This window comes from Papaver somniferum, chromosome 3 (genome assembly GCF_003573695.1).
Source record: "Papaver somniferum cultivar HN1 chromosome 3, ASM357369v1, whole genome shotgun sequence".
NCBI classification, from domain to species: domain Eukaryota; kingdom Viridiplantae; phylum Streptophyta; class Magnoliopsida; order Ranunculales; family Papaveraceae; genus Papaver; species Papaver somniferum.
This window is the reverse complement of record NC_039360.1, coordinates 161,971,832-161,987,072: the sequence shown is the minus strand read 5'-3', so window position 1 is coordinate 161,987,072 and position 15,241 is coordinate 161,971,832. Positions and strand designations below refer to the sequence as shown.

Here is a 15,241-nt window from a genome sequence, read left to right as displayed (position 1 = left end):
AGTTTTCTTTTCATATCTTTTCCGTGTTGAACTATATCAGCAGTTTATGTTGCTTCGTTGCTGGGAGCATTCTTTGCAGAGTTAGTTGCCATTGTCTTCAACCTTGGTGATGTCCTCTTCATGCTAGTGTTATTCAGTCAATAGAAATAGTTAGCATGATATCTCAATACAACTAACTAATTCAAGTTGTCTCCATATATAGGAGGAACTACCAAAATCTGACTCTTAGATTAAGTTAAAAGCATAGAAGAAGTACAATAACAAAGACTAGGAACAACTAGCATAAGTTTCCTCCAAAAAATACAAAGGCAACTATAACCAGTTGCTTCCAAAATCACAATTCATTTCAGAACATAATTGGAACAACTAGCATAAGTCCAGTAACAAATAGTACAAGATGTCTTCAGAACCATTTAACATGTTCCATTGCATTCAACAACATAGAACAAATACTAGTACAGGATGTTTTCAGAACCATATGAAGGAAAATTCTACCAGTTGCTTCCAAATATGGGAACAACTAGCATAATTATCTTAAGTTGCTTCCAAATATGGGAGAAACTAGAAGGAGCTGCCTCTATAAATAAAGTTAAAAACTAGCAAATTGGACTAATAACATGTTTCAGTCATCATTAAAAACAAGTTTAAAAACAAGTTTAATCAAAATATTAAAGCATAGAAGAAGTACAATCACAAAGACTGGGATCAAATAACATAAGTTGCCTCCAAAATACAAAGGCAACTAGTACCAGTTGCTTCCAAAAGCAAAATTCATTTCAGAACATAATTGGAACAACTAGCATAAGTTCACTAACAAATAGTACATGATGTCTTCAGAACCATTTCACATGTTTCATTGCATTCATAAGGCATTCCAAAGGCATACAACAAGTACTAGTTTTCAACTTATAAGGCATAGATGCACTGCTGACTCAAAATATGAAGGCAAATACTACCAGTTGCTTCAAAATATATGAACACCGAGCATTAGTTGAAAACCAGTAGTAAAATGTGAAGGCAACTACTACCAGTTGCTTGCAAATATTGGAACAACTAGCATAACTATCTTAAGTTGCTTCCAAATATGGGATAAACTAGAAGGAGTTGCCTCTATGAATGAAGTCAAAAACTAGCAAAATAGACTAATAACATGTTTCAGTCATCATTAAAAGCATACAAAGTCAACTAGTACCATTTGCTTCCAAATCTGTAGTAAAATACCTTTTTCCGATAGAATGATTTCAGAGATTCAAAATAAACTAGGGAACATTATTTAACTACAGTTCTATTTCAACATAATGGAACAAAGTAACTATGACGTAAAACAAAGTAAATAATATGAAATTAGTATCACCAGCAGGTTTATTACCTTTACTGATTTCTTTTCACCAGCAGAAACATTCGATTCCTTAAACACCAACAGAATGAAGCAGTTTGATTTGTCTTTTCATCACATGCAACATCATATTGAATGAAATTAGTATCAATAACACCAACAGAATCAGTTGATCTTGTTTTCTTTCATTACATGCAACAAAATCAAAGAAAATCAGTTTGAATCTAGGAGATATCAGTATCGAACTATTTCAAAACTGAAATCAAATGAACCGAACTCTTTTTTTGAAGATAAATCATGTATTAAACCCTAAAAATTGAAATGAACTGAAATTCAAACTTCTTTCAAACACTGAATCTTTGATTACCTTCGTTTGTTCTTCTGAAAGTTTTGTTGATCTGTTGCTTCGTTTTTGTGGTTAGATTTTTGCAAAATCTCTGAACTAATCTACTCTTTGATGTCTTCTGTAACAATTAATTAGTTTTGTTTCAATTTTTTTCTGGTTTTGTAGTGGATTTGTTGCAGTTTTTTTTTTTTTTTGAATTTCTTCAGTTTTTCGATCTGGAACGAGAGAGGAAAGAAAGTGAGAGAAGAAGATAAGAAGAAGAAATGAATTAATGACCGTTTTTTTCTCCTGATTCTTTATATTTATTTGAAGGTTATTTTGGTAATCTTGCAATTCGGGTTTGGGCTTTTTCATGCTTAGAGGTATTTGTAAAAGATGATAAGGATATTTTGGAATGGGACCTATAATAAGGGTATTTAAATAATGTTCCCTTTACAAATTTGTTTGTAGCTTTTGCAGCGTGCAATTTTGTGCATGCAATATATAAGCTTTAGTTGTCGTTTCTAACGATCAGTTAATTAATTTTCAAAATTCTTTTCCTTTTTTATTTATTAGGCTAGACGGGAAATTATCTTTTCAACAATGTTTCTGGTCCATCCACAACTCAACACTGCTTTATATCTGCATTATATGGGAATTCTATTTGCTTCAATTCTGCCCTCCAATCTAGTCTTGTTTTTCTGTATTGTTTTTTGTGGTCTCTTTGTTTCTTACTCTTGTCAGGAACTCTCTTCTTCCTTTGTTTCTGATACCACCGCACTTTCTGTTGTAAGATGTAAGACACTCCAGCCCCCTACTTCTTCCTTTGTAAGTTAAATCTATATAATTGAACTGGGAAGATCTGAGCAGACAATGCATCTTCTTTATGTAAATATGGTAAATGTTATATATGCAAAATTTTCAATTTAGAGGAGAGTTTTGGAATACGCTTTTTTTTTTTGTTATCAGTCCTTCCAATATGCAGCAAAGCCTTATCCCTGCAACATGAAATTGTCTCTATGTACTGTTGTAGTCTGATTTTATTGAACTTACCTTAACACTCTTCTTTTCTAATTTCGAATCATTTTTTGGGGACCTATGTTTTTTTTTGGGGACCATTGATTTTTAAGGCCACCAATCCTACAATGACAAGGGGTGTCCTACAGTCATGATTTTACCAATTTTCCCCTTATCCTAATTAACATTAACCCACCACCGCCGATTACCACCACCACCACCTCCGATTATCACCACCACCAACCACCGATTACCACCACCACCAACCACCACCTCTATATATATAGCTTAATTTAAATCATTAACAAAGATATTCTCACAAACTCATTGCTTGTCATTCGTTTTTGGTTGAAAAAATGAGAAGTTATCATCAAAATGAGTTGAAAATGGAAGTTGCTGAGAGGTTTAATGGAGTTTTTTTTTTCCATAGACAGGTTCGATTGCGTCGCAAAAAAAAAAAGTCTCAGCCGAACTTTTAGTTCGTTTACGTCGCAAAATGTTCGGTTTCGTCGCAAAAAGTTCGGTTCATTCGCAAAAAATACTTTTAACCGAACTATGGGCTAATTCCATATATGTATTTGTAAGTGCAGTTCAGTTGGATCGCAAAAATTGTTAAGTTTTTACTTTAACCGAACATTTTCCTAATTGCATATATGCATATATAAGCTCAGTTAGGTTGATTCGCAAAATATGTTGAAGTTTGCGAACCTACCAAACTTAATTGAACTAGGTTACTTTTAACCTGAAGTTCGGTTCGGAACTTGGTTGCGTTGAAGTTTGCGAACCAACCGAACATACCTTTGTAAATGAGTTCGGTAAACTAGCAAAAATAATTTCAAAATCAAACTCTTCTCTATATAGACAAATGTTGAGTTCGGTTTAATTGCAAAAAACAAAATTCTGCGAACTTACCGAACTCTGTTGTTTAAAGTTCGGTTACAACGTGGTCTAGTCGACTGAACCGAACAAAACTCTGTAAACCCAAGCATAGTAGTTCGGTTACATTTGATTTTTCATCAGCTAGCCGAACAAACAAAAACTCAATTAAAGCTCTGGTTCGTTTGCATGTGATTTTGGATTTATTAACCGAACTGTATTTGCAGAGAGTTCGGTTACATGTTCTTCATATAATATAACCAAACTTTGTTGACCCGGTTGAAATTTTTTTGTTACAATTTTGATTTTGAAGATATTCTAGGTCATTTATAGCAACAATCACTAAGTTACAAGCATACTTCGATAGCCAGAGGATGTTTTTTCTCCATATTCACCCATCTCAAAATAATTATTTTCTCTATCTTCTTCTTCTTCTTCTATCACTTTAGTCACTCAATAATCGGAGGTGGTGGTGATAATCGGAGAAGGTGTTGGTGGTGGGAGGAGGTAGTGGTGGTGGTAATCGACGGTGGTGGGATAATGTTAAATAGGGAAAGGGGCAAATTGGTAAACTCATGACTTTAGGACTCCCCTTATCATTGTAGGATAGGTGGCCTTAAAAATCAATGACCCCCAAAAAAACATAGGTCCCCAAAAAATGATTCCTAATTGAACTTTGTATATTGTGAATTTGTGTACTGGGCCTCAAATGCACTTCATGCAACAGAAATCCCCAAGTGAAAACTACAGGGAGACCCATTCTCCCAGACTTTTCTACTATGAACCCATGCTCCGAAAAACACAGGCGCGCACCCATTTTCTGGAAGAAAATTATTCTCAAACCCATAATTTCTGAAATTATGTTTCGGTCTTTTTTTTTTTCTTCTTCTTCTTCTTCTCAGATTCGTATCTCCCTACAGCTTTCTTTCCTATCTATCGATGGAGTCCAAAATCTCGATTGAGATTAGAAATTGCAGCAACCAAGTTGGGTCCGTTTGTCAACTGGATTGGGTGTATTCAAGGGTTCGTTTGTGATTCGAATCATCTACAGTTGAGGTAATGTTTGAGAGGAAGAAGGTAGGGTCTGATCTGTTGATGTAATTGATTATGAATGAAGTTTTAGAAGATCAGACAAGGAATTTGGTGAAGTTGCAAAACTGAAATCAACAAAGAAAAGGGGACCTGGGACTGATTGATTAAATGGGTTTTGGTGGTTGTGTTCGAAGAATCGGGAGCTCGAGATGATGTAGAAGTTTGGGTTGTATTTTAACTCAAGAGAGCCAGGAAAGAATAATTTCTTACATCCCCTCTTTTCTCTGTCCAAGAGATGTTGTTGTTGTGGTTGATTGTGACAGTAATTGATGATGAATGAGTCTAGTTTATAATTCCTGGAAGAAGTGGAGTTATTGGGCTGTGTTGAATGTGAATTGCAGGAATTGGAGAGCTGAAGGAGATGGTTTCTCAACATACAACAACACCATCAGGTAGCGTATATCAACTGTTCGACAGAAAAGTTGAACCACCATCTTATTACCACCTAGTTCGCAGCTGTTACAATGGTTGCTGTTATGGGCATTGTTGATTATCTGGGTTTTGTAAGAAGAGGAGAAGAAACAAATGTTGTTGCAGATGTTTGTGTGGGTGTTGTGTGTTGTTGCCATGGGTTGGAAACCAACAAGATATCGAAGGATACATTTTGTCTATGGTGAGGGTTTGGTACAGTTCTGGCAGCGAGAAAATAAGGAAGAAAAGGGTGCAGAGTGATTCGCAAATTTGGTTAGTGCTGTGGAAGATTTGGTCAAGGCTAAACAACAAGAACATAACCAGCTGCAACTGCTTGACCGCACCGTTTCCTTGCTAGTTTGTTGTGCGTTTGTGGGACGAGTACAAGGGTTGTTTGCAACGGATGTTGCGTTAATTAGAAGCCAGTAGGGTGAGCTAACTTGGGTACCAATTTGTTTCAGCATTGGATAGAGTTTGTTATGACTGCATAACATGTCAAGATCAGATTTGGTTTTTAGTATGTTGGGTGTTGTTTTAAGTTGTTATGCAGCTATGAAAATGGATGCATAACCTGTTATGCATCTACAAAATTTGTTGCATAACTTGTTATGCAGTCCAGAAAACGGTTGCATAACACGTTATGCATCAACTTTTTCGTTACTATTGAAATCAACAAAAACAAAGACTGCACAACTTGTCATGCACCTACAATAATATCTGCATAACATGTTATGCAGTCGTGAAAATTGATGCATAACCTGTTATGCATCCGAAAATATGGCTGCACAATGCATCGAGAAATTTGTTGCACAATCTTTTATGCATCGAGAAAATAGATGCATAATCTGTTATGCATCCGAAAATATGTTTGCATAATGCATTATGCATCCATTTTTTATGTACGCACTAAAATCAACCAAAACAATGGCTACATAACTTGTTATAGATGCATAACTTTGTTATGCAGATGCATAATTTTTTATGCAGTCGAGAAAATGGTTGCATAATTCGTTATGCGTCTGCAGAATGTGTTATGCATCTTTTTTGGTGGCTGCATAATGGTTATCTAATCAGTTTTCAAAATTTTGCCTAAAATGATGACCTCCGATTTTTTCATGAAAAACAAAAATTTAATATTGTTGTTTGTACTCGTTGCGTAGCTCTCTTAAAAAGATTTCCAACGATATAAAATTTGTAAAATTCCAAGGCGCGGATTTTTAGATATGTTATATCCAAGTTGCGTTGCCAATTATACCCCTGATGCATAACCGGTCATGCGGATACATAATCCGTCATGCATGCATTTTTAATAATTTCATATAATTATGGGTGTCACGGTACCTAAAATTAATTGTGGGCCTGAGAATGAGAATATTTTTTTTTGGGTCTCCCTCTAATTTCCCCAATCCCCAATGGTTGTCGGTGTTAATTTTGTCTCAACTTCAGATAATCGGAATATTGACGCAAAGGGGCTGTAGTTTAGTGGTAAGAATTCTAGGACGGTATATAGCCCAGTGTTCAGACGTCCTCTTGATGCCGCAGAAAGGATCGAAGATTTCAATCTCAATCCTAAAATATTAGAATCAATAGGATAAGAAATGATTTGTTTTTTATTCAACGACTAGCAGCTCAAGCTTAAAATTCAAAGAATCAATAAATCAAGAGCTGGATATTTGAATAACAGAAACGAGGCTGTAGTTTTGTAGTAAAAATTCACCATGAAGATGACAGAGGACCGTAGATAAAATGTCATTACAGGTATTGCGAGCCCCTTAGATTTAGTGCAGTATGGTTAAAAAATATATCTACATTTTTTGGCTAACATGTCAACTGAGGACACTGGTATCATCACTGTACTGCAACATCTTGTGAACACAGTAACTTGTCAACTGTGTTCGTCTAGTCTTAACTTCAAATCTAGTAGAGGATTCTGTAGATTTGGTTCCAACCAGTTACGTTATTTAAACAAGTAGTAATAGTTAAGTTCCTGGCCTGTGATATTACTAAAGTGCAGAGAATAAACCAGTATTCCAAACAAGTGTTGACTATGGGATCAATTTAAGAAATCTGGAAGCAATTGAACAAGGATCAAAAGCAAGAAAAAAAAAAATTTCAATGACTTGAACTAACAACATCTCTTTCTCATTCTAAAACAAAGTGTTGCCGTCGCAAGCTTCGTGCCTCAACTGCCACTAGCTCCAACACCAGAAACTCTTTTCCTCGTGAAAATCCAAAGCACTAAATTTCTGCTTCTTACTGGTACGCCTAAAAAAACATGAAAACTTACGCGTCATATATGCAAGGAAGATGAAAATCAAGAAAATAAATGAAAACTTAGAATCATCATATTTTTCATCAAAACGTTTGAGACTCCGAGAATAAGTTTAAACCAAGAATATAATAGACAAGTAAAAGGAGTAATAAGTCTTACTTGAGAGGTCTAACAATCCTACGGACAGCTGCAATGAATAGAAGGGGGATGCGTAGGAGAAGTTGCATATTTCGCAGATATCGCCATCAGAACAAAGTATAACAAAACTGGTACTGCAATAGAGAACAACGAGAAAAAGACATAATTCCCCAAATACGTCCATCCCATAGGTTCAACACGTATTTTATCCATAGTGACTGATTTGTGAAGTTTTGAATAATCTTCTTTTAATTCAGCTCCAATTTTATCTTTACCTTTAGACAGTTTCCAATTCATAATCAACTCTTCTCCACTTTCATACAATCTATTCTGTTTCTTGTAAAGCTCTGTGAATTTCTTTCGAAAACGCAATAACTCGAAACCAACCTTTTGTATAACCCAGATGGAGCGAAGGGCCATAGTAATTATCATGGAAAATAAAGTCCACCATCTTTGTGGATCGAGACCAGCTATTAAACCAAACAAGAGAGACACGAAGCTTTCAAACATCATATTCCTCAATCGGATATCATCCAAAGACGTGTTTGTGTCTTTCCTTAACTGAATTTCTGATTCATCAATTTTTTCCAGATCCTCATTAACATTCTTAATGCGTTGCCTTAACCCTTTCTCAACATCTGAAAACATATTAAAATAAAAAGAGATTCTTACTAAATAGAGCTTTCCTTATAAGCTAAAAAAAAATCTTATTTAGTAACATAATTATACAAGTATGTCAGACAGTGGCGAAGTCATACTAATTCAATGAAGAGACATGCCGCTTAAATAATACTGATTGGACGAAAAGTCCTTATTCAGTATTCAGATATCCAAAAAAAATCACGGCAGTAAGCAAATGCATTGTATTTATAAGCATTGTCTTAACAAATTAAGCTGGACGCAACGACACATTTGATCAAATAGGCCAGTTAGAACTAATTCCTCAACCTCCCAACTATACCGACATATATTTGTGTTAGTCATTTTTGGGTTCTATAGAGCATGTATATTAACTTTCTCCAACATTTTCTGTTCTACAGGATCAACAGTTACACGAACAAATGAAATTTGATATATCCTCTTAACAAAAAGCATCCATTTAACAATTCATAAAACTAAGCCTTGAGTGAAAGAGAAAAATATAGTTACCTTCCTTAGCCTTTTCCTCAGCCTCTTTCTTTTTCTCTTTCTCTTTCTCTTTCTCAGCCTCTTTCTCTTTCTCTCTCTCTTTCTCTCTCTCCTCCCTGAAAAAAAGTAAGTCCAAGTATGGTCAGAATCTTATCGTGAATTCGTGATTTATTACTAGATTAAGTTAATCAATAAGGATAAAGAAATCTTACAAGTTTTTGAGAGAAACTGCCATATGCTGAAGTCTATCAATTATTTGTTCCTCAGCCTTTTCCTCAGCCTCTTTCTTTTTCTCTTTCTCTTTCTCAGCCTCTTTCTCTTTCTCAGCCTCTCTCTCCTCCCTGAAAAAAAGTAAGTCCAAGTATGGTCAGAATCTTATCGTGAATTCGTGATTTATTACTAGATTAAGTTAATCAATAAGGATAAAGAAATCTTACAAGTTTTTGAGAGAAACTGCCATATGCTGAAGTCTACCAATTATTTGTTGTGTGGCTATGGAGTCGGTCTGATTAAATCAAATAAATACAACTCTTTTAGAGCAATAAGGAAAATAAAATAACTGATAAACTAGGTAAAACAAGAACAGAATTGTTACCTCAATCTCATTTGTAAGGAGTTCAACACCTTCACCTAGTGTTGCCAACTGTTCCATGCTTTGAGAAGTGATTGCTTCGAGTCTCCCTAGATTTCACGAAACATGTCAAAGATAGTAATATAAAATGCCAGGGAACCAAAAGAATCATACGGATTTTTCTGGATACTCAACACTAATACTAACCCTAACAAGTAACAAGTTGAGAGATAGAGAACACAGTAAATGCAAAATTGGGTCTTGCATTTAACACCCATACTATAGTGTTAGTTTTAAGCTGAAAGCCTGGGTGCCTGACAATCTTTGTTATAAAAATACGTTGCGAACCAAAGAGCCTGATTAGTAGTCTACCGAATTAAGCATTGTTTTGCCACCTGACTGAGAGTACTTGAACATCTGTTCACAGTCACAGAGTCAGAAAGACTGTCAGAAAAAGATCTGACAGTTTTGCTGTCCATGACAATAAACTGCAATTACAAGAGGCAATCAATTTGCTCAGAGTAGAAAAATAGTCTAATCCAACACGAACAGAAAATTGACAATGCTATTGCTCAGTGCCTTGTCTCAAACTAACATGAGCAGAGAATGGATGAAAATCAATAACTCATCGGGGAAGATCAATACCCAATCAATCATGAAGCTCTACAGCCTTTACTTATTTATTGCAGTAGAATCTAGAATGATAGAGGTCTTGTTGTTTATGATGGGACCATAAAAAAATAACAGTACGTTTCTGACCCGTGTGTGATGTTAATCTATGTATAATTTGTAACCTAGATATTGATAGCTACTAAGAAAGAATATGTTGAGCATATGCATCACAATAAGGGCGTGTATGACAGCTCTGTAATCAGTTCAATTCCAACAGAATACAAGGGATTGAAAGGAATATTTATTCTGCAATTGTAGCTAAGGTTTTCTGTATGCCAACTTGCTTTTCTATATCTACAGATTCAGTAAAACAACAATTGTATAGGCATATAAACTACACATCACAGGGCGTGACTACTCGCACGACAGACCTGTTCATTCCAAGAATGAAGCAAGAGTAATAAACCCTAGTTCATCACTATGTGGATCCTTTTGCGGGAGACACGCAGAAGGAAACTCCTCACTAAGCCAGAAAAAAATTCGTACGGGGAAAAATTGTAACCTAAAATTGTCTAATATCTCGTCTCCACTGAACATCTCAAATATATACCAATGCTAGAAACAACTTGCCGAATATTGCATTTAATACAAGGTGACAAAAAAAAAAACTTACTCATCAGGGAAGATTAATCCCAAGTTAATCATGAAGCTCTACTTATTTATTGTAGTAAAATGTTATTTCTAGCTTAAAAGTCAAAGTTGACCAGGGCATGTATGAAAAGCTCTGTAATCAGTTCAGTCCCAACAGGATACAATGGATTGAAAAGACCATTTATTTTGAGATAGAACCTAAGCTTTTCTGTATGCCAACTTGCCCATCAATATCTATGAATCAGTAAAACAACTTAACTATCCCCTATGCCGACAACTGTATAGGTATATAAATTACACAACACAGGGCTTGATTACGCTCACCTACAGACCTGTTTATTCCAAGGATGAAGCGAGTAACCCTAGTTCATCATTATGAGGATCCTTTTGTGGCAGATACACAGATGGGAATTCCTTAGTAAGTCACAAGATATCCCACTCCCGAATAAGAAATGAATCTTTATTAAACAATTAGTACGAAAAAATGCGAAATAAAATTATCTAATGCCTCGTCTCTATTAAACAACTCCAATATCTACCGATGACAAATGAGTTTCTAAAAACAACTTGCCTAATATTGCATCTGATGCAAAGGTCAAAAGGTGACAATAGTGATTGCAACATCTAGTATACTATGTAATATCCAAGTCTAGTGCACTTTACTTTATCCCTAGGTCAAGCCGGTCGAACTCATTGACATGGACATATGAATCATTGAACTTTCTACGTAGCTACATGCACAAAATTCCTGTAATGTGGTTAAGGACAAGGTCCCTTTCATTGCCGCATCCATTCATTCATATAGTTTCTGTTTGCTTTATAACTTATAACATGTAAATATTTGTACGCGTTGATAAGTAGAATGAAAAGATGATTTGGTTTATAGAAATAAAATCAACATTATCTAACAGAATAGTAGTTAGAAATAGACTCTAGACCATATGCACAAAAAAGAACAAACCCAATTTCTTAAATAAACAGTACATGAGATAAAATTGTACCTTCAGAAAGCTATAATCTTCTTCCCTCTTCCTTCTCACCTGGAAGTCAGAAAACCTGAAACCATACACATGGTTGAAGAATGTTAAAATTTCTGCATTTTCTTACAGTTGCACTCAAGTATTTTCACTCCACATCATAAAGGAAGAACCAGCAAAGCAACTGATCCTAAAAGTAAAAAGGTAACCATGTAACAAATAACGTACTCTTTGGTCCCAACTTAAAAATTACTAAAACAAAATGTTCTTCCTTATAAATTACCAGCATGTCCTAATCATTTAGATTGCAACATGCGGACATATTATCCAATCCAAGGGCTGTAAGATCGGGGGCATGAGATTGTGAAAGATTGGGGGCATAAGATTGTGAAACGTGGCCATTTAGCCAAAATGAACGGACAGAGATCCCGACCTTTTAGAACTATGCCCAGGAAATATTCCAGTCCCTCTCGTAAAATTCAAACAAGAACAGGAACTTAATGGAGACCAACCAAAAATGTAGCACTATCCAACTCTCTCACATTTTCTGAAGCAACATCCTTTTCATCAACGATTAGCTTAAAATCACCATAATCTCATGACTGCAAAAATCTCTCCATGAGATTCCAACAAGCACGAGTTACAAAGAACAGAACACTCCAAAAGTGCTTCTAGCATCATAATCTCCAAACCTTTAACTAAATTAGTTGAATACTTGGTATGAAAGGTACAACAAGTCAACTCTATGCTCCGAATACAGAAACTCTCTTGTTGTTTTCTCCGGAAACACTAATTTCCAAAACTAAATTTCCTAGTTAGTTGCAATTCTAATCTGGGAACTTGTAAGTAAGAATTCTAGCTGTTTATATTCGTTTTTTGTCGAGCTAGAAACTTTGGACTGAAACGCAAATCAGACATTACAAAAGCATGGAACAAAAGTCGGATATTTGATTCTGACCAGTGTTAAAATTAGGCAATGAGTTGGCTAATAATTAGAGGAACCATGAAACCAACCCGAGTAAGGAAGCCAATTTTTCTTTGAATAGTCCAAAAAATATAAGAGTTGGGATATTCAGTGACATTAACTTCGTATCCTGCCTAGAGCATGTTTGAATAGAAAAGAAGACTCGAATATAAAACAAAACAATGTTGGTATTCTTATGTTTTCACGGTATAGGTGATGAAATCATCATTTCACAGGAGAGATAGAAACCTTGGGAAGAAGTAGTTTCCTTGCAGTGATTGACTCCAAACTCTCTTCAACACCTGCAAAAATTTCAACACAATTAAGGTGCAATGAGTATTGGAATAATTTTGAGTGGAAATAATATTAATAAGCGTTTTAAGAACATCTGGAGTCGATAAAAAATAAGGCAGAAGCATTATATCCGTGCTCAGGTCACATTGTTTAGTGCTCTAAAGCTAAACTGAAGAAATATCTACCCCTCGTTAAGGAAATGGCTAAGTCATTGATAATTTGAAATTTTGAAGGAACATGATTACATTTCAGATAACCAATCTGAAAAATTCACTATGAACAGAACAACAGATAACCTGTTCCTTTGTTCCTAAACCCTAATGTACAACATCCACCCACATCCCAAGTCCCAACCAAATCTAACCACTCAACATAGGAGATAAAACTGGTGATGAACGGTAAAAGCAACGAAACACAATTCAGTAAGCCCTAATTTTAGTGAACCATAACAATCACTAGATTTCATGCCATTCAAATTATCATGGCATTAAAAACGAATCGAATCAATTACCCCAATTTTTTTTTTTAATCAGAAAACATGTTTAAGTTGGCCCACATTTCAAACATAACCAATCATTTTAAACATTCATAATGATATTAACATGTTAATACTTCAATTAAACAAATATATACTACAGAACCCCAATTTCTTCATTTTTAAAACACAAATTTCGACAAAACGAAGCGGATTATAGATGGGTTTGATGTACTTACTGTTTTTCACGACCCATGATTTCGTTCTTCAATACTGTCCCCAATTTCGTCTTCTTAATCTTCACGAAATACTAAGATCGAATTATCGAAAAACCCTAGCTATGAATCCAGCGAACAAACCAATTAAAAACCCTAATAATCTTCGTCTCCGTTTCTTCTTTGTTTGGGAAATGGTTTTTTTTTTTCTTTTAGCCAAGTCCCGGACCCTTTAGAGTACGGCCGTCTTGGATCCGGGTCCTCCCGGGTACCACCGGACCAGTGCCGATCTTACCCACCGAATTGAACCCGTTTAGAATCCTAGATACGCACCAGAATTCGTTGGGTATAAATTGACGTTTAGTCTCAAAATTTGTGAGATTTGGACGCTTTAGTCCACTCATCTGAAGTCCAGTACATTCTAATCCAAAAAAACCCGGATGTTACAGTCTAGTCCAAACTTGGACGAGTTAGTCCAAATTCATGTATGATTCCCAAGTCTGCAAGTTTTCGATATACCATAATTACCCTTGAAGCGATTCCGTGTATATAAGGCGTTTTTTGAAATCGATTTTTTTGGATCTCAAATTCAAAACAGGTAGCAGATCAGAGATTAAACAGTTTCAGAGAGGCGGTTTAACAGTTTCAGAGAGGATTTGATCGTTTCAGATAGGATTTCATCGTTTTTTCATCATATTTCAACTCAGGTTACATTCGAAAGTGTTCTGAAATCGAAAATTCACGACAGATCGAGAGGTCGGTCGTTCCAGGTTTTAATTCAGAGGTGATTTAACAGATTCATAGAGGTTAGGTTTGATTTGATTGTTAATGGAGCAGAATTCAACCTCAGGTTAGTTTTCTTTGGTTGTATTTCATCTGTTACATCTAATTTTTTAGGTTTGGTTTCTGATTTTTAGTTTTCTGAGTTTATGAGTTGATGATATCAATTCGTATGATCTTGAGTTCATATTTTGTAATATACTAGCTTTTGATTCTCGTGATGATGATGATTTACTGTTAATACTAGATCAACTCAATTTTTGTTTACTGTTGTTTGATGATGTCTTTTTAGTTTTATGATGAATGATATGAAATCGAACTGATATTAGATCCTAGGCTTCTGATTCATTCAATTATGTGTTCCAGTAAGATTCTGGAGCTTAATTGATGGAGTATTTTATCTAGGTTTACTGTTACTTGATGTTTCTGGCTTCTATTAAATGTGTACTTTCTTGTACACCGTTTACTTTTAGGTTATATGAAATTGTTGTTTGAAGCTTCAAATGTTTATTATCATTTCTTTTGTAATATGTAGAGGTATCAAACAGGTCTGAGAAGTTTATTAATGTTGTTTTGAATCATGGTGAGCATTCTACTGCTTTTCATGTTAATACTTTGAGCACCATTGATGAATTGAAGCATCTTGCCTCTATGCAGTGGTGGTCTTTTTTTCCTTGGAGTATACGTTTTTCCTATATGGATAGTGATCAGGTAGTTTTTATACAAGGTGATATACAACTGCAAGGTTTAATTGCTCTCGTTATTCATCTTAACAATGAAGATTTCTATTTGAATGTCGATTTGATTCTGAAGCATACTTCTCGTTCTAATTCTGGTTGTAGCAGTAGTTCTGGTGCCAGTACTTCTCGTTCTTGTGTAAGTGAAAGTCCTAAGATTGTAAGGATGGTCGATCATGATGCGGAGAAGTCCAAGCCTCTCATTATCGATGAATGGAATTATATTTTTGACAATATTGGTAGAGAATTTATGGGTGGTGTTGAAGCTTTAAGGATTGTTGTTGGTAAGTACAAGATGGCTACTGGTCACAAGGTTGTTATTCTTAAAAATGACAAGACTCTTTTTACTGCGATGTGCGGTGATGATGGT

At 35.2% G+C, this 15,241-nt stretch overlaps 1 protein-coding gene across 1 annotated transcript; it reads right to left on the bottom strand.

Moving 5' to 3' along the window:
• Positions 1–7,030: 7,030 nt before the first annotated feature.
• Positions 7,031–13,535, bottom strand: LOC113357864 (chromatin assembly factor 1 subunit p90-like). Its single transcript, XM_026601350.1, has 9 exons — positions 13,379–13,535; positions 12,620–12,672; positions 11,431–11,485; positions 9,191–9,276; positions 9,033–9,100; positions 8,808–8,936; positions 8,617–8,711; positions 7,489–8,105; positions 7,031–7,322 (listed from the first exon to the last, which is right to left on the bottom strand). The coding sequence occupies exons 4-8, from the start codon at positions 9,245–9,247 to the stop codon at positions 7,507–7,509; spliced, it is 948 nt and encodes a 315-aa protein (XP_026457135.1). The 5' UTR covers positions 9,248–9,276; positions 11,431–11,485; positions 12,620–12,672; positions 13,379–13,535; the 3' UTR covers positions 7,031–7,322; positions 7,489–7,506.
• Between the last annotated feature and the right edge of the window lie 1,706 nt (positions 13,536–15,241).

Bases quoted from the DNA above. Each gene is read 5' to 3' on its own strand.
- LOC113357864 (XM_026601350.1), bottom strand. From the start codon at position 9,247: ATGGAACAGTTGGCAACACTAGGTGAAGGTGTTGAACTCCTTACAAAT. The intron at 8,712-8,807 runs GTAAGATTTCTT...ACTTTTTTTCAG, and splicing joins GCAGTTTCTCTCAAAAACTT to GGAGGAGAGAGAGAAAGAGA. The intron at 8,106-8,616 runs GTAACTATATTT...ATATGTTTTCAG, and splicing joins TGAGGAAAAGGCTAAGGAAG to ATGTTGAGAAAGGGTTAAGG.